Genomic DNA, 24,715 nt, shown 5'->3' with positions numbered 1-24,715 from the left:
CCTCCTCAACTTGCAGACGTCGGTCTAAAGTCTAAACGGATTCCAGTACTTGTCTGTTACGTTAATAATTTATTTTTAGCAATGCTGCCATTCTAGATGTGATACAGTTTGATAAATCTCTTGAACTGAAATGTTAAGTGCAAAGTAGCAGGTTATTTTCGGTTAGGAAGTATGTGAAAGTGCTGTTACCGCTGAATATTACTATCATACCTACTAAAAACTGAACTTTACCATTACCGTAGGGTTATTTGAAAGCCTATGTAGTCCAGTACTGAATGATAGACTTACGCATAAGCTCTCTCACACTTCCACAAACCACCATACAACCATTGTTGCCAAAGTACCATATATACCCCAGTTTAAACAAAAAGTTTGTTTCTTTTCCTTTGTTTTCTATGCATTATTACATGATATTTGTGGATTACTTATGGAATTTTTTTTAGTAGTTCCTCACTGAAGTTAGATGGTCGTTTTACCTTCTCACTTAAAAATGTATGCAATGAATGACAATACAAACAAATAAAAAATCCACCGAAGTTTCTTCGGCGTAATCGAGTTTTCTGTACAGCGTATAATGCTGTATGAAACTTTCAGCCACGGCCCGGTGGTGGCCTATGGTGTTGGCACCTATAGCGGTGCCAGGCGCACGATCATGGCTAAGCTTAACCTTAAATAAAATAAAAACTACTGAGGCTAGAGGGCTGCAATTTGGTATGTTTGATGACTGGTGGACGGATGATCAGCATACCAATTGGCGGCCCTCTAGCCTCAGGAGTTTTTAAAATCTGAGGGAGGACGGCCGGACAAAAAGCCATCTCAATAGTTTTCTTTTACAGAAAACACAAAAGGTAATTCCCTCTGGCGATAATGCTAATATTCCAGGAATCCTGAGGCTGCAGAATGATAATAATGCAAACAAATCTCCCCAAACAAATCTCCCCAGACTTCTTTAATTAAACTAAAAGGAAAATACTTGTTAAAGCTGTTACAATGGGGAGAAGGATAAATATTTTCAAGTTTTCATGCTTTTAGGGTGAGAAAGCAATGCCGATGATACTGATACTGATAAAAAAATGAAATTTCCTTGAGTGAATTTGAAAACCAAAGCCCGAAATACTAATAAATATTATTCAAAATGTGTTCACACACACACACACACACAGAGCATGGCATAAGCTTCCAAAAACGGGTTACATAAATATAACACTTCTTCCTAACATTAGGCATTATTTTACTTTAAACCATTATTTGAGTTATTATGCTATAAGTCTCCTTGGAATGATTTGAAAAAATCATGCTCAAATCTGTCGCAAACTGACTGTTACCGAGATATTTACCGTCTTTTGTTTATGTTTTATCATATACTCCAACGGTGCTGGTACTGAACACGGCGCTCATGGGAGCGATGCTATTATTATTAAAATAGGAATACCGCGAATGAGATGAACGCCAGAAACGTTCATAGCACGCATCCAAACACGGGAAAATTAAATTAGATTAGCCCAAAATGTGATAATGGTTTAAATTATAACTTTACCGGCAACTCATACTGGTCTACATTACCATGTCTGAACCTTAAGACCATATATAGTAAAACTGTACCTTCATCTAAATAAAATTGTGGCTAAACCACACTTTACATTACTCTTAGTAGTACTTAACTTTCTAAACTATTCCCTACCATGGTCAGCTAGCTAACTGCTTTCATTCTTCTTTCACCCATCTTACCTATCAGCTAAAAAAAAAAAAAAAAACTTACTGCCATGATTTTTTTTTGTATTAAAATTTTGTATTAAAATTGCTATTGTTCAAAATTTTATTTTCCATATAAGCACTAAGCAATACGGTTTTAACATGCAGGATCAGCTCTCTCTCTCTCTCTCTCTCTCTCTCTCTCTCTCTCTCTCTCTCTCTCTCTCTCTCTCTCTCTCTCTCTCTCTCTCTCTCTCTCAGATTTAAAACTGTTATACATGTTCCCACAAAAGTATTTAATGGTAAGATTCAAAACACATTACCCGAAACAGCTTTGACAACGCAAAGTACATCATCGGCCCGTATGCTAGTTCTGTATTTCCACCATAAATCTCAGAAATTACTTACACCTTCAAATCTGCAAACCACCAAAAATAAATAGTAAAATAAATAAGTAAATTGAAGTTTGCAGGGTGCCCCCTAGTGCTGCAATACACTTTCGTTCCTTTTACTGCACCTCCTTTCATATTCTCTTTCTTCCATCTCACTCTCCACCCTTTCCTCCTGTTACACCTTTCAAACCTATTATCGTCAATTTCCGTTTCAGCACTGAATGACTCCATGGGTCCCAGTGCTTGACCTGTGGCCTAAATTCTGTATCCAGTTCAGATCAGTTTAGTGAAAGAATCACGCTAATTGTTGCCGAGGTGGGGGTGGGGGTGGGGTTTAATTCTACATCGGCCTTGAACACGCCAACGAATGACTGAAGACTATCGACCAATTTGGGTTTGTTCGTGTTACTCAGAAACAGTTCTCCTGTAGCAACGCAACCAGTTAAATCCAAACTATCTATGATTAAAGCAAGGCCGTACCTGGCAGATTTCATGAAGCAATAACTTGAATTCACCAGCAACAAAATTTCTGATAAGTAGATATAAACTATATATATATAATATATATATAAATATAACAATATATACATATACACAAACAAATATACACATATATATATATATATATATACACGTGTATATATACTGTATGTATATATATGTATGTATGTATGTATGTAAGTATGTATGTACTGTACGTATCCACAATACTCCTAAATATCTAAATTCTTTCCCTTGGGAATTACTCGCACCCAAAGTGTATCGTAATTAATAAGTACGGTACATCTGCCCGCACAGGATTCGAAACGGTGTCTTTTGGGTTGGATGCACAGGTATAGATAGTCGACATATTCCCGTCACATTCAGGTTCTATACTTTGAAACGACATCAACCAATCTCCACCATAATAGCTGAATGGTAAGTTCGTTACGCTTAGCTACTTATAAAAAATGTTTAAGTTATTCCCACGGTCTACAGTAGGTATAATAATGTACCTAGACCATAGTTATTCCCTTAGTAAAGCGTATTCCATAGTAAGTGACATTTGTGACAAATATTTTTAAATATAGTGTTTAGTGACGAAACTTTATTACAAACTTGACAATCGGCTACGATGGTAGAGAGTCATTGATATCGATTCTTGTGTACAGATCCCGAATTTGACAGGAATATGCACAGCAGAGTCGATAACTTGATAGCCGGATCGTTAATCGACAGTATACTGAATGTCACTGCATCTAAACCAAATAAGGCCTAGGTTCGAAACCTGCCAGGGGGCAGATGCACTATTCAAGCGTCATTCCCTTTAGGTGTATTCCAAAGGTCAGTGAATTTTTTATTAAGTGACATTGTAAAAATAAGAAAAGACAATTGTATATATAAATATAAATATATAATATATAAATAGAAATATATAATATATATATATATATATATATATATATATATATATATATATATATATATATATATATATATATATATATAAGACAAAACTCACCTTCCGGAAGAAGTCATCGGCCGAGAGGACATTCCCGTCATCGTCAATGGGCAACTTCAATATGTCTACGTCACAAGGGTCATCTGGAAAACCTGACAAAACAAAAGGAAATTTAACGTTATAAAAATGAACAAATAAAACGTCCATTCTTAATAAAAAAAAAACAACTGTCACAGGAAATTGTAAGGACACTCTCAGTTTGCTTGCCAAACTGCTTCTTCTCAAGTAGTTGGACTCCTGATGTTTCGTTGGGAAACAAACTAAATTGACACTGGTTTTATACAAATGATATTTTCTTGACAAACGATTACTTCAACAAACTTTTCTTAATACTTGGTTTCTTCAACTTTACTTCATACCGGCAAATTATTCTTCCTTTTGACAAATGCTATAACATTTTCCCTGGGGTTCTTGGTGTTTGGCTGTCCAGAATACAGTTCAACAAAGAACAGTGAAAATTAAGAGATAAGAGTATATACTGAATATGGAATAGTGTATACATATATATATATATATATATATATATATATATATATATATATATATATATATATATATATATATATCATGAAGCTACAAATGTCGTTTTAATATCAAATTCACGCTACCTGAGAGTATCCGATGGAGAATTATCACCGAAGGGGAATTTATATAAGTGATAAATAGGTATATATGGACCCATTACTCCAGTGGATACCACCGCGCCATCAAGATGGCGCGGTATACGTCCACTATATAGGGTTCGCGTCCCATATACCTGTTCATTTATCACTTATATAAATTCCCTTCGGTGATAATTCTCCATCGGAGATACGATACGTGAATTTGATTTAAACGACATTTGTAGCTTCATGATTGTATATAAATCACGGTGTGATAAAAAAATTTCATATATATATATATATATTATATATATATATATATATATATATATATATATATATATATATATATATATATATATATACACATACATTTCACTCCCATTCTACCGGTCATATTCACCAGAAATTTATACATTACTAACAGTCCCAGTGACCATTTAACTTCTAACTTGCCGCACCCTGTTTAGTACGCTATCACTTTATCTCAAGCTTTGAATCCAAAAGACTTAAGTAGTCTGAAGAAGCCTTTGCTTTCCGACTTCAAATGATACCAAGGAAGGAAAGGGCTCCTTCTGCTATATCTCGTATCTCGATTCGGAGGCTCATGGTGATAGCGGATACAGTAAGCTGAATGGTAACTGTCGTAGCGTGCCTTCGGCCCCTAGCTGCAACCCCTTTCATTCCTTTTACTGCACCTCCCTTCCATATTCTCTTTCTCCCACCTTACTTTCCACTCTCTCCTAACAATTTACTCTTAGTGCAACTGCGAGGTTTTCCTCCTGTGCTTGGCTTCTGGCCTAAAATCTATATTAATTTCAACAACAACAACAACAACAACAATAATAATAATAATAATAATATTCATTTTTTAAAATTAAGCCGTTTCCCCGGATAGGGAATGGCTCTAGAGAAAAAATCAACAGCCACTTCCACATTCATACTGTAACTGCTTTACAGTGGATGAACCCCGTACAGTAAAACTTTCACACCATTTGCAGGTTTATACACCTAATCATGGGGCTCATTAGCAATGCATCGAACCCTCTACACACACACACACACATATATCGACCCCCACCTATCAACCATTTCTAGGCCTTCCTTCTCCCATTCCCTCAAAACTTGTGTCATTCACGTAACCCACCCACCTCCACAACGGTTCATTCTTTCACATATGTTGAGTTTTATTTTTACCACTTATTCTGTCGTCACATTTATCACACCTTCAATTTGTCTTACACCAAATGCACCATGTAATCAGTTCACCAGCAGATTCAACAGTTTCTTCTTTTAATCATCATCATACTTCTCTTTCATAAAGGAGATTTGGCTCGTAAGTCCTTACTTACAGTTTAACGTGGACACGGTATAGGTATATTTGGCTTCCATGGACACTAATGTCATCACCGATCATTTTTGCCAATACCCCAGCTACCTTCTAACTGCCCTCATTCCTCTTTCACCCGTCTTACCCATCAGCTAAAACAAAAAAAAAAAAAAAAAGCTACCTTCCGTGCTTCGTTTAATTTGTGACTATAGCCTAATCTCTCGCCTACCATCATCTATTACATTTACTGCTAAATATCTTAATATATAAAGTAATAATCTAATCTGTATATATATATATATATATATATATATATATATATATATATATATATTATATATATATAAGTGTGTGTATGAGAGAGAGAGAGAGAGAGAGAGAGAGAGAGAATGTACCACAAGCAAAAATGAAACAAGGAATAATCCCAACCATATATTATTTGTTTAAAGACATCTTCAAGAGAAATGATACATATAGTGTTTTAAATGATTAATAAGTCAGCCATGCCCTAACACGGGCTCTCGTTCCTAGAACAGCCTGAAACATATAAAGGGGGTGGAAATTTACATTACAAATGCCAGGGTTCAGTACAAACGAGCGTACAGAGGTCTGAAAAAATAATACCTCGCACCTGACAGGAAAAGGAGGAGCCATCTCATTTGCGACAGGGTTAAGTTCCACCTTATTTTTCCGAGCAGGTAGCCTCACCCTTTTGCAAATAAGCCCAAACAGCCTTCCTTGAAATCCGTACATTTATACCTTCCTGGGCTTATAATCATATTCTTACAAAAGTTTTCTTTTATAAAACTGAATAAAATTATATTATGTGTATCCTATCTAATCAGTTATGTATCAATCTACGGTATTATTGGAATAAACTTTTTTAGCAACTGTTGATGGCATAATTGCTTTAAATGAAATGAACGAAGTCGCCCTTTCTCCTGTGCATATCTTATCGTTATATCTTATTTATCATCTGTATATTAGGGATACATGTAGACAATGGTCTTAAAAACATGGACGTAAATAACTATTTCTTTCCTTTTCGCAAAATAAACATGTACATATGCTTTCCAAAACCTGCAAGAGAGAGAGAGAGAGAGATTTACGTTATGTACGTCTTTATCTGCCAAGTAAACACATGGTAATCAAAGTTGTCAATATCTAGGTTTCACAAAAGTTGCCAGCTTATCAATTTATGGCAATAAAACTTTTCAATACAACTTCCCACGTTTTCCTTGACCTTGGCAAGATTAAAAATAAAAAAATAAAAATCAATGTCAGAGGTCTGTACTAGAGATAATAACTGGTATTTCCTTAGATAAAGGTTGAATTAAAAGGAATCAGATTTTTGGCAATTACAGTTAAGTTTATCAAGGCAGATAACCGACCACCAAACCTCGCTATGTAGGCGACTCAGACAGAACTCCACAGGTTGGGGGAGGGGGCGCGGACAGGTTTCGTTTTCTGTAAAATCTATTGTGTCAAGTGTTAAGTATCACAGTCTTTCATTTTACAAGAAGTCATCATTATCATACTATCCGCTAACAATCATGCATCCACTAATTCTGTACGGAATACATAACGAAGCTACTAGGCTACTTCGACCGCTGACAGCTTACACTATTCAAACCCACACGAAGCTGTTTCCTTGAACCTGAATGAAACAAGCCTTAATGCATAAAACACTGGTTTATTATACGATTATGTCCAACAGCTTTGCATTAAGATGGAAAAATGTTGTATGGTTTTCAAGTTTAGATTTGCATTCACCGCCAAGAAGAACGTTTTCTTTGATTTAATAAAAGAAAACGTTAAAACAAGGTTAACTATGATATTGGAACAAAATGCTTTTGAATCTGAACAAAGGCATACCCAAATATGTGAATTCCTTAACAAAAAATGGAACAATAGCGTCTTACCATTGCCAAAATCGAAGAGTTCATCCTCTTGACCAAACCTGCCAAAGTTCTCCGGCATTTTATAGAGTCGGAAATGTAGATCTTCACCTATCAACAGACTGTCAAAATGAGTGGTGACGTAATTTGCTAGGGAAAGTCAGGTACGCCGTACTCTTAAGATCTGTAATATACCGACTCAACGTTTCTTTTGCCAGTTTTGGCAGTACTGCTCTTCCACCTGTATGCAACAAATGGGCATAAAAGCTCTGAATACCATAGACACTTTGGTTACGTCTAAATCGCCCACTGAAGAAGTAAATTTTTAATCTGGATCCGAGTTACGAATCATTCACATGAATGTATTGGGACTTCATCAGTACAAAAGTTCCTTTTATCTGTCAAACGATTATAAAACGTTTAAGAATAGTTGGCTAATTAAACAGATCTAAGAAAGGTTTCATAAAACTTGAAACAAAAGCACATCTTGTACTCAGTAATGATCAATATTCAGCAAACCTTACAACGTTAAAGCAAGTTCAAGATCCATAGAAAAGTTTCCCTATTAAAATTTAACCGTCGAAAGAAATTAGTTTCTGGAAACAGACGCGGAATTAAGCATCACTTTTCAAAATCAGATCCTACAATGATGAAGACCACAGCCGAGGTCCTGACAGACACCACTTCACATAGCAGACGCCAACAAACTAATGAGTTGAAACAAGACCCCCAATCGAAGGGCTGCAGAAGGTATTCCTACCCTCCTCACGGCAGGGCCCCTGTGTTGCAACCACCTGGAGAGCTTCAAGATTAGATAAAACAGAGATAAGGAAGCGTACTTCCCAAAGGCATGGGTCTGTATTTATGTATGTCAATCAAGACTTACCTAAGCTGCAAAACTGCATTTTTTCATCTTTTTTCTATTTTAAATTGGGAATTATTGTACCAAAGGCGACCCATCAAGGCTATTTTTTTTTTTGAAAATGACCGTAAAAGCAATTAAAGATGACTAAGAAAAGATAAAGACATGCCACTTGAGAATAATGAGGGTTAAAGGGATCAAGGAAACCATGAGATGGGCGAGAGTATCATGGTTTGATAGCGAAGGAGAAAATTGATGATACGAAACACTTACTTATTTGAAGACTTAGGATGACCAAGAAATGAAATTATGACGTGGTAACCTAACAGGTGTCACGGAAGCATCTGAAAGGTTGAACGTCAACCATCTATCAAGTGGTTGCCCCAATCTAGCTCCGCTTGTGATAAGGAACAAAAAATCCATACAAGAAAACATAAGTATGCTGCCTTTGACGGTATGATTTTTCTTCATGTATACAGGAAAATTCGGCGCATGCGCAGATCGAACTCCGTCTACCGCATTGCATGCTATTTTATGAAATTATATGAGATCACAAAGTAATGAACGTATATCAAATGTCATAAAAGGTATACATTTATATGAGCGAAAATGAGAAAATTTCATTCTATTACACATCAAATGGGAAGTTTTGGCATTAATGAAAGACCTAAACAAAGTCCGTATGATTATTTGCATGTAAAAGGGAAAACTGAATATAAGACAAACATTTTTACCAAGGTCTTTAAGCCCCTTTAATCTAAATGCTCTTAATATAGGCTAACCTAACATATTTTTACGATGATGAGACCGAGTATATTGTGTAATGATGAAGAGCATTGTTTTTCTAACTGTTTTCATCAAAACTTTAAAATCATTATACGGTAAGCATCATTATAAGTATCCTTCCACCGCAGCATACCATGGTTCGAACTGCACATGCGTTTGGCTACCATTTCCCGAACTTTCACGCATGCAAGTAAAACAAATTATACTGTCATAGCAGCAAACGTATGCTTCCTCGCACGGCATGCATTTTTTATCTCGTACCTCCACTACTGTACAGGTGAGGTGCACTTGTGATTTCCTTCTCCACGAAGAATGAAGGCAGCAGAATTCTAGCTACCGAGTCGAGTGAATGAAAATGGCGCGCTGTGTGTGTGCGCTCTACCGGAACCTATTGCGGAGCACGGATGAACAGTACTGAGTTCACGTCGTCGTGAGGTCCTTGGTTCCACACGGCCTAGGGGTATCAGTAGCAGATGTGAGCAAGGAATAGACACGGGGCTAGCAACCTCATCTCTTAAAAAGCGAGAGAATTGCTAAGAACAGAAACTCTACTCTTCTTCACCCCTAAAGGAGTAAAGGTTTACGATGCAATATTTTATAAATGTATAATTATATATAATATATATATATATACATAATATATATATATATATATATATATATATATATATATATATATATATATATATATATATAATATATATGTAATGACCTGAGTGGGCCGTTATGCAGGTTCTTTTAACATACTCAGGACAGGGCTGTCATGACTGACGGCAGATGCAACAAACAAAGGAGGGGAAAACAACAAAACAATAAAATGAGCTTAAAATTAATTTATTTACAAATTATATAAGTGAGTCAGGTCTGGCAAAAAGATAAAAACCATAAGTGCAATAAAGGCCAAAAGGCAGCACTAAACAAAATCAAGTTAAAATAAACAAAAAAAAAAAGTAGCTTTAAAAAAAAAGGCAAAAATAAACAACAGCAGGCAGAAAAAAAACCAAACATACGTCCTCCATCGGGGCACCAAGACAGCCCTCAGCTGTGCAACAGGGACAAAAACCCATCAACCAGAAAACCCCGATGGAGACGTCAGGACAGCCTCACGCTGTCATCAAGGATGAGCAGCTCGTGGTCACACGACTACTCATGGTCACACTCCACCTCTACGACGTGCTCCACTTCGTAGGCGTGCTCCAATTTGCTGCTCAAAAACTCGACCAACGTCGACTCCAAAAACTGCCTGCTGCTGCTGCCACTGCCGCTACCTTTGCTGCCCTACCAGACCCGACTGAAGCAAGAAAACGGCAGCTCACTGACGAAAAACATCAAAACAAAAAAAACTTGAAGGTAAGGAGGCAGCAATCCACAAAGGGAACGAGCGGGGAACCAGCAGTTCCCGCAAAACCATCACTTAACGTGACACCTCCCCACCTAAAAGAAAAAAAAAAAATTTTTTTTTACACTCATACTCCCCTCCAATGCCGCAACAACCCCGCCAGCCAAAACAGAGCCGCCCTGTCACGGTCGCCATTCTTAAGACCCTGTTTGGGCCGTGGTGTAGGTCTTTTGTGCACTCTAATTAAACTTTAGGTATGCTCAGTGATGTACACAGGTAACTGGCAGACAATGGTCAATGGAAAACGAAAACACTCGGGAAAACTCAATAATATTTATTAACAAGCAAAAAAAAACACCAAGTCAATTTTGCAAGTACCTAGGACTCACACTAGTCCTTAATTTATCCCGTGGGATAACCTAACAGCTAAAGAGCTAAACCCTAGACAGAAATGATAATAAAAGAAGAGATGCACAAATAAAAAAACAGACAAAAATAATGTGTTTTTCAGAGGTTGGCCAGACCCAAACTTAATACCAATAAATACCTATATCTAATAATGGAGGAAAGAAGGAAAAGGTCGAAAAAGAGAGAAAACACTTAAATTCCTACCTACAAATTACAATCTAAACACACACCGACTAATACTAAATATAGAATTATCGTAACAATATACGTATATATATATATATAAACTTAAAGATAGTAAAATAGAATTATAATTACACAGTTCAAACCTCCTCACTCAGAGACGAAAAGCCGTGATCCAAAATAAACTTATCGCCTTATGGGAGGCCGTGTTCTCAACACAACTGGACTCAGCTAACAGGAGAGGGGACGAACACACAGGTAACCACAGATGAGGGGAAGCTGGTCTGAGCTTGCCCGGCCAACACAAAACAGACTCCTACCTGGTGCTTTTCTCCTACTTCCACCTCACGAGCCAGATTGCTCCTTCAACTGCAGCTTATAAGGGCGTCCTTGAAATTATCATAGAAAGCTGCTCAAAACCCGGGAGTACCGGGAAAAGCGACGGCACCCAACCCTTGACAAGGATATCCACCAAGGTGGCAGCACGACAAAGTCGCAGGTGACAAAGACAGCTGCGACAGCTACAGGACACAAGACGTCGCAGGTGACAGAACTGTACCTGCGAAGGGCAGCTTCAAAAACAATTTCTGGTTTCAAGGAGTAATCCACTAAACGCCAACTGCAGATGTTTCAGGAAGCAAAGTACGGCCCGAACTGTTCAGACAAAACACTGTCCTCCAATCGTCACCACACGGGAGTCGCACCAGTCTCAAGAAAAAGGTAAACAAAAGACCACAATCGTTAATACGATAGTTCAAACACTTTAACGAGCGGGGAGGAGGCAAACTAACGAAACCAAAACAAAGCTTTCCATAAACTGCCTTAAAAATACGTCCTTACATATTAATTCCTTAAAACTAATACACTTAATACTAGATTACTTGATATTGCAAAATTGAATAAGTGAAACTCTTATATTTACGTTAACTCTAATAATATATATATATATATATTATATAATTGTATATATATATATACATATATATATATTATATATATAATTGTATATACAGTATATATAATATATATATATATATATATATATATATATATATATATATATATATGGAGTGCATATATATATATATATATATATATATATATATATATATATATAATTATATAACTGAATCATGAAAAATATGGAACGTGATGAATAGATAAAGATAAAATCCAAGAAGGAAACGGAAACACACACACACACACACACACACACACACACACACACATATATATATATATATATATATATATATATATATATATATATATATATATATATATATATATTATATATATATATATATATATGACTAGTAGAGCCTCTTCCCCTGAGGCCAGTGACAATCACACTATCCCACTCCCTAAAGATGTCAGGAAACAAACTGCATTTCCAACAGAGTTGCATAGCATAAACCTCATCACATGGTCTGGAGCCTGGAGTTTGCAGCTCCTTGTTGCAAAAATCAGAAGAAAAAGTATATAAACTGTCATGGGATTTCGACTGATATAACACACAAAATGACATGCACAATTTGTATATTACTCCAACAACAGTAGAAGAGAAAGGTGTGCAGGACTGGGTAGGGAAATTGCGTCTGGAGCAGCTTGTAACTCAGGAAGACTGTGAGGATTTAATGGGTAAAACTGATTGTGGCGTGCAGAAAATTGCCCTAAAATTGGAAAAATAAAAGGAATGAGAACATTTCTGGTAGTCGATATATAAGCATTGCAGAATTTGGAAAAAAAGAATGGGTGGTTGTGCTAAGAGATTTAAATACAAGAAATGGAATATAAAATTAAGGCCAAAGACCAAGCACTGGGACCTCCTGTTAGGTTATTCGGTGCTGAAAGGGAAATTGAGGGCTAAAAGTAATTAAGGGTGTAACAGGAGGAAAACCTCGCACTTCCACAATGAAACAACTGTTAGAAGAGGGTGGAAAGTAAGATGGAACAGAATATGAACTAACGTACAGTAAAAGAAATTTAAGGGGTTGTAGCCTGGGGCTGAAGAGCCGCTGCAAAGACCCTTAGGTAATACCTACTGTGCACCACATGCGGTGCACTGACGGCACTAACCCTCTACGGGGGCTAGGGGATTTAAAAGGCGAGATCAGGAAATGTACAAAAATGGCATTGTTGGTAGGTGTGGAGTTCTTAGAATAGGGATGGAATATATCATGTGGTCTTGTGTTCATAAAGGGACCAACTGCTGAAAATGTGGTTCCTTAGGAATAATATTTATAAGCCTGCTTGGAAAGGAAAAATGGCAAGCTAAAGTGTTTTTTTAGATTATGCATAAGCAGAGTACATGAAAGAGCAGACTGTCGGACATACAGCTTAGGAAGAAAAGGATTGTTATCTTGTTCAAGCAAAAGTGAAAATTGGAGTTTTAGTTGGAGAGGGAGGGTCGACAAAGCGGGTAAAAATGTGTATAAATGTTATTTAGACAACCAAGTTTGATAAGTGAGAAGACCACACAAGGAATAAATAGGCAAAAACGTGCTTAAAGACAATTTGCAAATTCGGACGTCAGCTAGATCCTTTCCATTCTTAAAAACTAAATAACCTTCTCACATCCTCATATTTACAATGACTTCTTCCACTCTTGCATCAGCCAGCTCTGCCTATCTTTTGTTCTACACATTCAACAACTGCAGATACCCAGGAGGGTTTTCTTTTCATAAATGTCTCCATCTGTTTCTTTTATCAATTTTGCTGAATAACCTCTTGTTATTTTCAGCCGATCGAGGCTACGGCCTACCCCAACGCCAAATCAAAGTCCTTCGAAAAGAAGGCATCGTGCTTACCCCATATAAAAATGGGAAAAAGCACGTTAAAACGAAGACGAAGAAGTTATTTTCTTTCATAGAGATGAACTTTTACCCCAAAAGTTCGTGGTCAGATGTACTCATAAATTTTTAAACTAATCCCGCATTTTTCACTCACTTTGACCTTGACTATCTTACTTTATACAGTATTGCTATAGCAACACGTTTGTTTTGCAGCCACACTTTAAACAGTGTTGAAAGTGTCATTAAAAGTAGAAAAGTTTCAGGATGATAAAAATATAAAGGTAAAACTGTTTTAAACTGCAGCTGCACAACAAAAGATATGATGTAGCAGTACTGTATGTACACAGTATAAGAAACGTAAGGTAGTCAAGGACAAAGTGAATGAAAATGGTAAATTAAAAATTCATGTAAATATGACCATGAATGTTATGGAGGAAAAAAAATTCTCATGAAAGAAATTGCTGTGAAGGAGTTATTGAGCAAATGGGTCATATAGTTAAAGAAGGGAATGGAAACACTGTCTGAAGAGAATGCATTCCTGTGTCAAATCAGTATCTGAAGTTGTTGAATGAGTAGAGCAGAAGAGAGGAAGAGCTGACTGATGCAAGAGTGGAAGTCAGCCTATATCTGAGGATGAAGAGGAGGTCTGGATTAGAAATGGAATCTAAAATTCACTCCAAATGCCAAGTACTGGGACCTATGATGTTATTCAGCGCTGAAAATAATGTTGAAACAATTGTTAGGAGTGGTTGGAAAGCAAGATGGGAGAAAGAAAATGTAAAATATAAAAGGAATGAAAGATGTTGCAGCTAGGGGCCGAAGGAACGGTGCAAAGAACCTGAAGTAATGTCTACAGTGCATCGCGTGAGGTGCACTGCTGGCACTACCCACCCACGGGGATGAGGAGACGATAATTTAGGTACTTAAGAAAGGATAAATCTAGCTGGTGGGCTTTCAATCTCAATTGAGTTGAATGGGGGCCAGTGTTATTAATTAGATGACCAGGGCAAGTATGCAAGGATGAGGAAATAAAATTTAATAATCATTAGGATGTTTCAAGGCATACTGTATCCCACAAAAGGTGTAAGGTAGAACTTTGATCAGGAAAATCTGACGAAAGGAGGATTAACAAGGAAAGGGAAGGTTGGTGGAAATGAATGCATAGTTGAAAAGTGACTGAAGTCTCAGAATTGAAGGCAAAGCACTTATTATAACAAAGAGGGGACAGAGACATGAGAGAAGCACAAAAGGTCAAGGGTCAAAAACGCTTATAATAAAAGACCCGAATGGAGAGAATGTCCCAAGAGAACGCTAGCCTTTGTCAATACATGTAGTAATTACAAGAGTTCTTGAAAGTGAAGGACAGGGAAGACATTTTGAGCGAGTAGAAGGGTTGGTGTAATATGAGAATGCTATTGAAAGTGAATAACGTGAATTCACGGCGGGCACTCATGAACTCGAAGAATGAAAAGGAATTCTGGATGAGATAAAAGCTCCAAACGAATAAGTGAGGAATAATATTCCTTTTTGTATGGAAGAAGGTGATAAGAGGCGATACAAGAATTATGGGCATAACATTACTTGGAAGACTGTACTGGAATGGCATACGGTAGGATTTTGATTGAAAAAGCGAGACATAACAAAGGGGGTATTAAAAGAAGAGCAGTGTGGGTTTAGACAAGGATGAGGATGTGTGAAATCAATTATTTATTTATCATAAACTAAAGGAAAGTGATGAATGATTAAATAAATTGCTGTGTAGCATTAATCAAGGTCTATAGAGATAGTCCTGGAAAACCTTCAGATAGGTTGTGAAAGCTAAGTGTTACTCCTGGTGACTTTCCAATGCGAAGGTTCCCAACTGATCAACTTTCACAGAACATACAACTTATCATCTCTGTAACCTATGAATGAGGGGTTTGGGGGCCTGTTTGTCTGTCTACCCGCTAAGTTATTGGTAGCAATTTTGCTTAGCTCCCATAGGCCCAATGCGCGTGGAGCAGGTGACAACATGCTAATTAGCCTATATGTCAGTATACCTGGTCTACATAGGACAATGTGCAAAAGACATCACTGTCTTTGCTTCTGCTACTCCAATATTGGAAACCTTTCAACTTTCAATTGTGACTTGTTAAGAGGAATGGGAAGTTTATATTATCGAAACAAATAATTTGGGCACGTAGGCACGCGAGTGACTGGATTGATGTACAAATGGGTCTGAGACTTGACTGATGGAATAGGTATCTGGTTGTTAACAGACTACAGTGCACTGCATCTGGAGCGCTCTCTCTCTCTCTCTCTCTCTCTCTCTCTCTCTCTCTCTCTCTCTCTCTCTCTCTCTCATATATATATACATTATATATATATATATATATATATATATATATATATATATATATATATATATATATATATATATATATATATATATATATATATATCCACCAGATGCAACCCACATCAGTCTATTAATAACCAGATACCTACTTTGCCAATTAAGTCAACAAGGGCCTTCAGGACCAAAGATGAGAGCGAATCTCAGTGAGAGAGAGAGAGAGAGAGAGAGAGAGAGAGAGAGAGAGAGAGAGAGCAACTGCAACCCCTAAGGATCTAAGGTCTGGAGGGGTAAATATAAAGCATAAATAGTTCGATGTAGGACTCTTGTAAGACTTACGGTTATACGAAACAACGAAGAGAGTTAAAATTATTTGCGTGCCAGCCAGTTTGGCTACATCTGTGTATTTGTGCTTACCACAAAGCATACTTAAGTTAAAGTTACATACAATCTGGCATACGTAAATCCTTAAATGTTCAGGAGCGTATTACTACGGTCATTCATAAAATACCCAACAAAAGAATGAAAAACGCGGGAGGGTGGGGGTGGGGGAGAGATCACCCATTCTAGCAAAAACGTCGACATTCCACATGGCCGTAATTGCTTCCTCGACTGTCATTGCTTCGAGGAATTAAAAGCTTTTGCTCACACGACAGATCTGCAGCAAACAGGAAATATATGTTCACGCCATGGGTCGATTTAACACTGTTGTTCTCTTATAACGGAATTCGGACTTGAACGTGTTGCTTTCATGAACAATTCGGCCTTGCACACACGCTACTTAAGCCACAAATATTGTTTAATATCCATTCTGCCCTAAAATGGAAAACTGCAGTATCTGCAGAATTTTCGAAATTGAGATATACCACCTATTGGGCTCGTGAAACACTAATACACAAGTTACTGCAGTTTCAGAATGATTCTTCGATGCTTTCCACGAGTGTTTACGGGGTCCCATTTGCAGTATCTGCAAAATCAGTAGTGAGGCAAGGGAGTATCTACCATTTTTCTCAGTTTTGTATTTTTGAAGATACTGCAGTCTTCCATTTTAGGGCAGCAGTTCACTATACCTCGGGAATAATTCTCACCAAAGGGGAATTATAATTGATTAGCGCTTTGTCACCGGCAGGATTCGAACAGTACGCGTTGCCTGGTTTAGAAACAAACGATAGATAGTGACTTCTGACCACTGGGATATGAAGGCAACGGATGGAATCCTGTTGGTGACAAAACATTTTATCAATTATATAATTCCCTTGGGAGTAAATTATTCCCGAGGTTAGTAGAAATGGAGATCAAACGATATTTGTGGCTTCATGTTTGTGAATATAAAAAGACGAGTGTGTAACTGACAATACAAATATAAAATGTCAAAAGGTTATTAATGAGTATACAAATAAAAACATTTACAATAAAAATCGAAAACTTTATGAAAACACTCAGCCATAAAGGACCACTGCCATATATATATATATATATATATATATATATATATATATATATATATATATATATAAAAGTGAATGTTTGTAGGTATATTTGTATGTCTGTAACTTTGTGTGATACAGAAATCCGAACCGCTCGACCAATCTAGACAAAATTTGGCACGCGGCCATCATTTGACCCAACTTGGATAATAGGATCGTTTCAAGCCCGTACACCCTTCCCCTTCCCCCTTCCCTTTGTAACTTATGTGGTAAATAACTCTCCGGATTTATCGTACTTTAGTTCATGTGTTAATAAACACTAAGTGTTTATCATACCTCATTTCATGTACTCGATACCATGGAAATATATTGAAAACGTTTTTCTTTCCTGTGATTAATAATTCTGTATCAAGGTTTAGACAGTCACTACAGTAATACCTGGATAAAATGGACAGTCACCACAGTAATACCTACGTAAAAGGGACAGTCACCACAGTAATACCTAGATAAAAGAGTCAGTCACCACACTAATGCCTAGATAAAACGGACAGTCACCACAGTAATACCTAGATTAAAGGGACAGTCACCACAGTAACACCTGGATAAAATGACCAGTCACCACAGTAATACCTAGATAAAAGGGTCAGTCACCACACTAATGCCTAGATAAAAGGGACAGTCACCGTAGAAACACCTGGATAAAAGGGACAAGTCACCACAGTAATACCTGGATAAAAGGGACAGTCACCACAGCAATATCTAGATAAAAGGGACAGTCACCACAGTAATACCTAGATAAAAAGGACAGTCACCACAGTAATACCTAGGTAAAAGGGACAGTCACCACAGTAATACCTAGATAAAAGGGTCAGTCACCACACTAATACCTAGATAAAAGGAACAGTCAGCACAGTAACACCTGGATAAAATGACCAGTCACCACAGTAATACCTAGATAAAAGGGTCAGTCACCACAGTAATACCTAAATAAAAAGGGGCAATCACCACAGTAACACCTGGATAAAAGGGACAAGTCACGACAGTCATACCTGGATAAAAGGGAGTCACCACAGTAATACATAGATAAAAAGGACAGCCACCACAGTAATACCTCGATAAAAGGGACAGTCACCACAGTAATACCTAGATAAAAGGGAAAGTCACATTAGTAGTACCTGGATAAAAGGGGCAGTCACCACAGTAATACTTCGATAAAAGGGTCAGTCACCACAGTAATACCTAGATAAAAGGGTCAGTCACCAAAGTAATACCTAGATAAAAGGGAAAGTCACATTAGCAGTACCTGGATAAAAGGGGCAGTCACCACAGTAATACTTCGATAAAAGGAACAGTCACCACAGTAATACCTAGATAAAAGGGTCAGTCACCAAAGTAATACCTAGATAAAAGGGTCAGTCACCACAGTAAAACCTAGATAAAAGGGATAGTCAACACAATAATACCTGGATAAAATGGCCGGTCAACACAGTAATACATAGAAAGGGTCAGTCACCACAGTAATACCTCGATAAAAGGGACAGTCACCACAGTAATACAGGAGAAAGGGTCAGTCACCACAGTAATACCTAGATAAAAGGGTCAGTCACCACAGTAATACCTAGATAAAAGGGTCAGTCACCACAGTAATACCTAGATAAAAGGGTCAGTCACCACAGTAATACTTTGATAAAAGGGTCAGTCACGACAGTAATACCTAGATAAAGGGGACAGCCACCAAAGTAATACCTAGATAAAAGGGACAGTCACCACAGTAATACCTGGATAAAAGGGACAGTCACCACAGTAATACCTAGATAAAAGGGAAAGTCACATTAGTAGTACCTGGATAAAAGGGGCAGTCACCACAGTAATACCTGGATGAATGGGACAGTCACCACAGTAATACCTAGATAAAAGGGTCAGTCACCACAGTAATACCTAGATTAAAAGGGGCAATCACCACAGTAACACCTGGATAAAAGGGACAAGTCACCACAGTAATACCTGGATAAAAGGGAGTCACCACAGTAATACATAGATAAAAGGGACAGTCACCACAGTAATACCTAGATAAAAGGGGCAGTCACCACAGTAATACATATAATGGGTCAGTCACCACAGTAATACCTAGATAAAAGGGTCAGTCACCACAGTAATACTTTGATAAAAGGATCAGTCACCACAGTAATACCTAGATAAAAGACAGTCACCAAAGTAATACCTAGATAAAAGGGTCAGTCACCACAGTAAAACCTAGATAGAAGGGACAGTCAGCACAATAATATCTGGATAAAATAGCCGGTCACCACAGTAATACCTAGATAAAGGGGACAGCCACCAAAGTAATACCTAGATAAAAGGGACAGTCACCACAGTAATACCTGGATAAAAGGGGCAGTCACCACAGTAATACCTGGATGCATGGGACAGTCACCACAGTAATATCTAGATAAAAGAGACAGTCACCACAGTAATACCTAGATAAAAGGGTCAGTCACTACAGTAATACCTAGATAAAAGGGACAGTCACCACAGTAATACCTAGATAAAAGGGTCAGTCACCACAGTAATACCTAGATAAAAGGGTCAGTTATCACAGCAATACCTAGATAAAAGGAACAGTCACCACAGTAATACCTAGATAAAAGGGTCAGTTATCACAGTAATACCTAGATAAAAGGGACAGTCAGCACACTAATACCTGGTTAAAATGGACAGTCACCACAGTAGTACCTAGATAAAAGGGACAGTCACCACAGTAATGCCTAGATAAAAGGGACAGTCAGCACAGTAATACCTGGATAAAAGGGACAGTCACCACAGTAATACCTAGATAAAAGGGAAAGTCACAACAATAATACCTGGATAAAAGGGACAGTCACCACAGTAATACCTAGATAAAAGGGAAAGTCACAACAATAATACCTGGATAACAGGGACAGTTACCACAGTAATACCTGGATAAAAGGGAAGTCACAACAGTATTACCTAGATAAAAGGGAAAGTCACAACAGTAATACCTGGATAAAAGGAACAGTCACCTCAGTAATACCACCTGGATAAAAGGGACAGTCAGAACAGCAATACCTGGATAAAAGGGATAGTCAGCACAGCACAGTAATACCTGGATAAATGAGACAGCCACCACAGTTATACCTGGATAAATGAGACAGCCACCACAGTAATACCTGGATAAATGAGACAGCCACCACAGTAATACCTGGATAAATGAGACAGCCACCACAGTAATACCTGGATAAATGGGACAGTCACCACAGTAATATCTGGATAAAGTGGGCAGTCACCACAACAATACCTTGATAAAAGGGACATACAGCACAGTAATCCTTGGATAAAAGGGACAGACACTACAGTAGTACGACAGTCATCACAGTAATACCTGGATAAATGAGACAGCCACCACAGTAATGCCTGGATGAATGGGACAGTCACCACAATAATGCCAGGATAAAATGGACAGTCACCACAGTAATACCCAGATAAAATGGACAGACAAAACAGTAATGCCTGGTTAAAAGATTAGTCAGCACAGTAATCATTGAATGAAAGGAACAGACAGTACAGTAATACCTGGATAAATGGGACAATCACTTCAGTAATACCACCTAGATAAAAGGGACAGTCACAACAGTAATACCTGGGTAATAGAGACAGACAGTACAGTAATACCTGGATAAAAGGTACAGACAGTACATACAGTAATATTTGGATAAATAGGACAATCACCCCAGTAGTGTCTGGATTGAAGGGACAGTCACCCTAGTAATACCTGGGTTAAAGGGACAGCACCACAGTAACACCTGGATAAAAATGACAATCAAAACAGCAATAATTGGATAAATGAGAAGGTCAGCAGAGTCATACCTACATAAAAGGGGCAGTCACCACAGCAATAAGTGGATAAATGGGACAGTCACTACAGTAATGCCTGAATAAAAGGGACAGTTAGTACAGTAATTTCTGGATAAATGGGGCAGTCACCACAATAATACCTGGATAAATGGGACAATCAGCACTGTAATACATGGATAAAAGGGACAGTCAGTACATTAGTTTCTGGACAAAAGGGATAGTCAGTACAAGGAGGTGCAGGAAAAGTTTTCCGAGTCTTTCAGAGTTTTCCCAGGCAGCTCCGGGTTGGTAAGCTAATATATATATATATATATATATATATATATATATATATATATATATATATATATATATATATATATATATATATATACAGTATATATGCAATATGAATCGTTAAAGACCTCCCGTTCTTTAATCAAGATTCGAGGGTAGACAATTTGACTGAGCGTTGATCACTCGTGTCATCTTTACTTTATCTCCTTCTACCAGGCCTCCCAACTGCAGCCCAAAACTGTCGATTTGCAACAACAAGATACCAAAGTAGACGGTTTAGGTCAACAGAAGCAACCGGGAGTTTTCCCACTCCGTTAGAGAGAGAGAGAGAGAGAGAGAGAGAGAGAGAGAGAGAGAGAGAGAGAGAGAGAGACTACTAATTCACTTAAACTTTAACGTTTCAGGATTTCACAAAATCAAAATTAACGAAAACGGAATACCACATCTATTACGGGCATATGCACATTAGTTACAAGGTTAACGTCCAAACGACAGACCTGACAAAACACCCTGTCAACTATAGATTCCATTCGCAACTTCAACAAACATGTAAATTGGTTAACTTTCATATCAAGGTCCCCTACATGGCCATAATAGCGGGTAAGACATCGAGGAAAAGGTCATTTAAGCAAATAATAAACAGAAACCACGGAGCTCGTCTCCAAGACCAAATGGGGGCTGATGGCAAGTTCCAAGAAAATAAACATGCTTGAATGATGCATCATCGTTTGCTTTTAACTTTTACCATCAATAAAACCACCAGAAGGTGATGATATTGTCCCAAGGATCGAATCGATATTTTTTTCTTTCCTTCGAAGGGAAGGCGTATACTGTACGTTAATAATATCCACTTGTAATTGTTAGCCTAAGGACTGCTAGTTTCCATTTGAACTGGATACATCCGGGAAGTCTGATCTACTCTAATTTAAAAACTAATGATTCTTATATAAAATAACCAAAGTTAAAATTCCGTGCCTTGAATAACTAACATAGCCTAACTCCACTATTAATGGCAGTCTAATCATGCTTCCGCCGTTTTGATATAACTTGAAATGACCACCACGGGAATTAACAACATTTTTCCTACATTTCTTCCGGGACAAAGAGACAATTTAGGGCTGCATGGTGATGAACCTGCCCTGGTAGGCTAACAATAATGGCTATTTACTTCATCACAGATAAAAGTCATGTGACAGAACCTAACAAAGGTAGGCCTATGGGCCCAATGTCCTGAAATTAAGCCTACACACCTATGCTTTTTAATAACCTTGCCTTTATGAAAGCATGTTGGGGTCTGTAATTTTATTTGGGTTCCCTATATTAGTCAAAACATTGGAAAATATCTGCGTACACTTACCAGATATCATCGCCTCTAATTTCCGTCTATCAACTCGAAATCTGTCCTCTGTCAAGTCGGATTTTTCTTCACTGAAGTTGGAAGTTGTGGAAATGTCCGATAAACTGTCTTCCGCCTGATGATCGTGTGGCCCCATATTTATTAATTTTCCTGAAGTGTCACGTATTCAATAAATTAAGTTGTAAGATAAAATCCACGTCGTCCCCACAGAAAAAAATAAAAAAAGTTATTATATCCCACAACACAAAAGTTACTCGGGATATGCAGTATCCCATAACAAATACATTCTGTCAAGACGTGGTGAAGTCCATTAGAGTCCCCTTCCCCTCCCCGGGGGGGGTGGGGACAACCCGACACAAACAGAGCAATGACCAATCACCGCCCTCAATCGCTCCATATAGCCATGCCAAATGTTTTCGGTCAACACTTTCGTATCGAGGGTAATTCTGCCATTATATTTCGTCCTAATAATGTTTTTCGTACAAAATATAGTAACTCTGGGTATTCTTTATCAGCAACATGAAATAAATTCCGAATATTTCAAATTATGTAGGCAAAACATGTAAAAATCCTTGCTATAATACCGAAGCGCTGTAAGAATATTTTCAACTTAACAAAAATATAAGCTTATTCTCCAACACGCGCTAAACCACGCCTCCGAATCCTTGGCGGTCTGTACGAACAATGACTCTGTTATCGACCGTCACTGCTTTATAACGTCACATTGGAAGCGGATGGTACTTGGAAAAAATATGCTATGACATATTGCAGCCACAGTTGCTCCTATGCTTTCACAAGTGGAAACTAAAACTGTCACAGGTTTATAAAAGGGACTGCTTTCGTTATCCCGAACGTGGGTCACAGGTACTACAGTATTTGTAGGTGATAATGTGAAACGCCGACACTATTTTGATAGTTACTGAAGTTCCTGAAAATTGTCTGTTGTGTTGCTTGAACACTGGCGTGGTTTTTGTCAACTGCACTAATTTGAGCAGAAGAAGTCATGGCCAAAGAAAATTTTTTTTCGTTAATAATCTTGCCAACGTCACCTGATATGGCCGTGCTTATAACAACGAACGGTTGTCAAGTATTCACGTCGTGAGTCTTATCTACCCCCTTCCCTCCCCAGTGTCTTAGAACAAACGGGCGAATATTCAGCCAGAGGAGAAATTTGTTGTTGTTGTTTGTTCTTTTCGAGGATAAATCAGAATGATCAACCCACCTTTTCATAAATTTGCGTCATGAAGTTTATGAAAAGAATTACCATAGCCACTGAAGTAATGATAATCAAAATAGCTTGCATTAATAGTAATGAGAACAATGTTTTTATTAATATTCGAAAAGTTTAATCATCATTTGAAATCATCGCCACGTTCAGCCTCTGCCTGAACCAAGAATAAGATCCATATGCACAAAACATAGAGTATCATCAAACTGGAATACCTGCGCAGACTTAGGCCTATATATATATATATATATATATATATATATATATATATATATATATATATATATATATATATATATATATACATGTGTGTGTGTGTGAGAATGTCCATGGACTGTCAGAGCCTTCTCAAATAACAGTCCAGTATCCACAACCATATCAATGACTCAAATAGTCTTAGATACGTCCCCTATCACACAAGCACAAAGGTC

At 37.6% G+C, this 24,715-nt stretch overlaps 1 protein-coding gene across 12 annotated transcripts in view; it reads right to left on the bottom strand.

Annotated features, from left to right (window-relative positions):
• The window catches only part of LOC136830241 (protein bicaudal C homolog 1-like), a 115,779-nt gene extending 91,649 nt beyond the window's left edge, over positions 1-24,130 (bottom strand). For 3 of the 12 annotated variants that reach the window (XM_067089573.1, XM_067089574.1, XM_067089584.1), the window contains exons 1-3: positions 8,061-8,124; positions 7,440-7,656; positions 3,586-3,677 (exon numbers count right to left, since the gene is read on the bottom strand). In XM_067089573.1, the coding sequence (XP_066945674.1) occupies positions 3,586-3,677; positions 7,440-7,497 (150 nt within the window). In that variant the 5' untranslated portion in view covers positions 7,498-7,656; positions 8,061-8,124. Of the gene's footprint in view, positions 1-3,585; positions 3,678-7,439; positions 7,814-8,040; positions 8,145-23,056 lie in introns of those variants that run through there. The other 9 variants (XM_067089569.1, XM_067089572.1, XM_067089582.1 and 6 more) reach the window with 7 other exon arrangements.
• Positions 24,131-24,715: the final 585 nt, after the last annotated feature.

The sequence above is a fragment of the Macrobrachium rosenbergii genome, chromosome 46, assembly GCF_040412425.1.
Source record: "Macrobrachium rosenbergii isolate ZJJX-2024 chromosome 46, ASM4041242v1, whole genome shotgun sequence".
Classification (NCBI taxonomy): Eukaryota; Metazoa; Arthropoda; class Malacostraca; order Decapoda; family Palaemonidae; genus Macrobrachium; species Macrobrachium rosenbergii.
The sequence above is the reverse complement of the archived record's forward strand: the minus strand, read 5'-3'. Positions and strand labels throughout refer to the sequence as shown.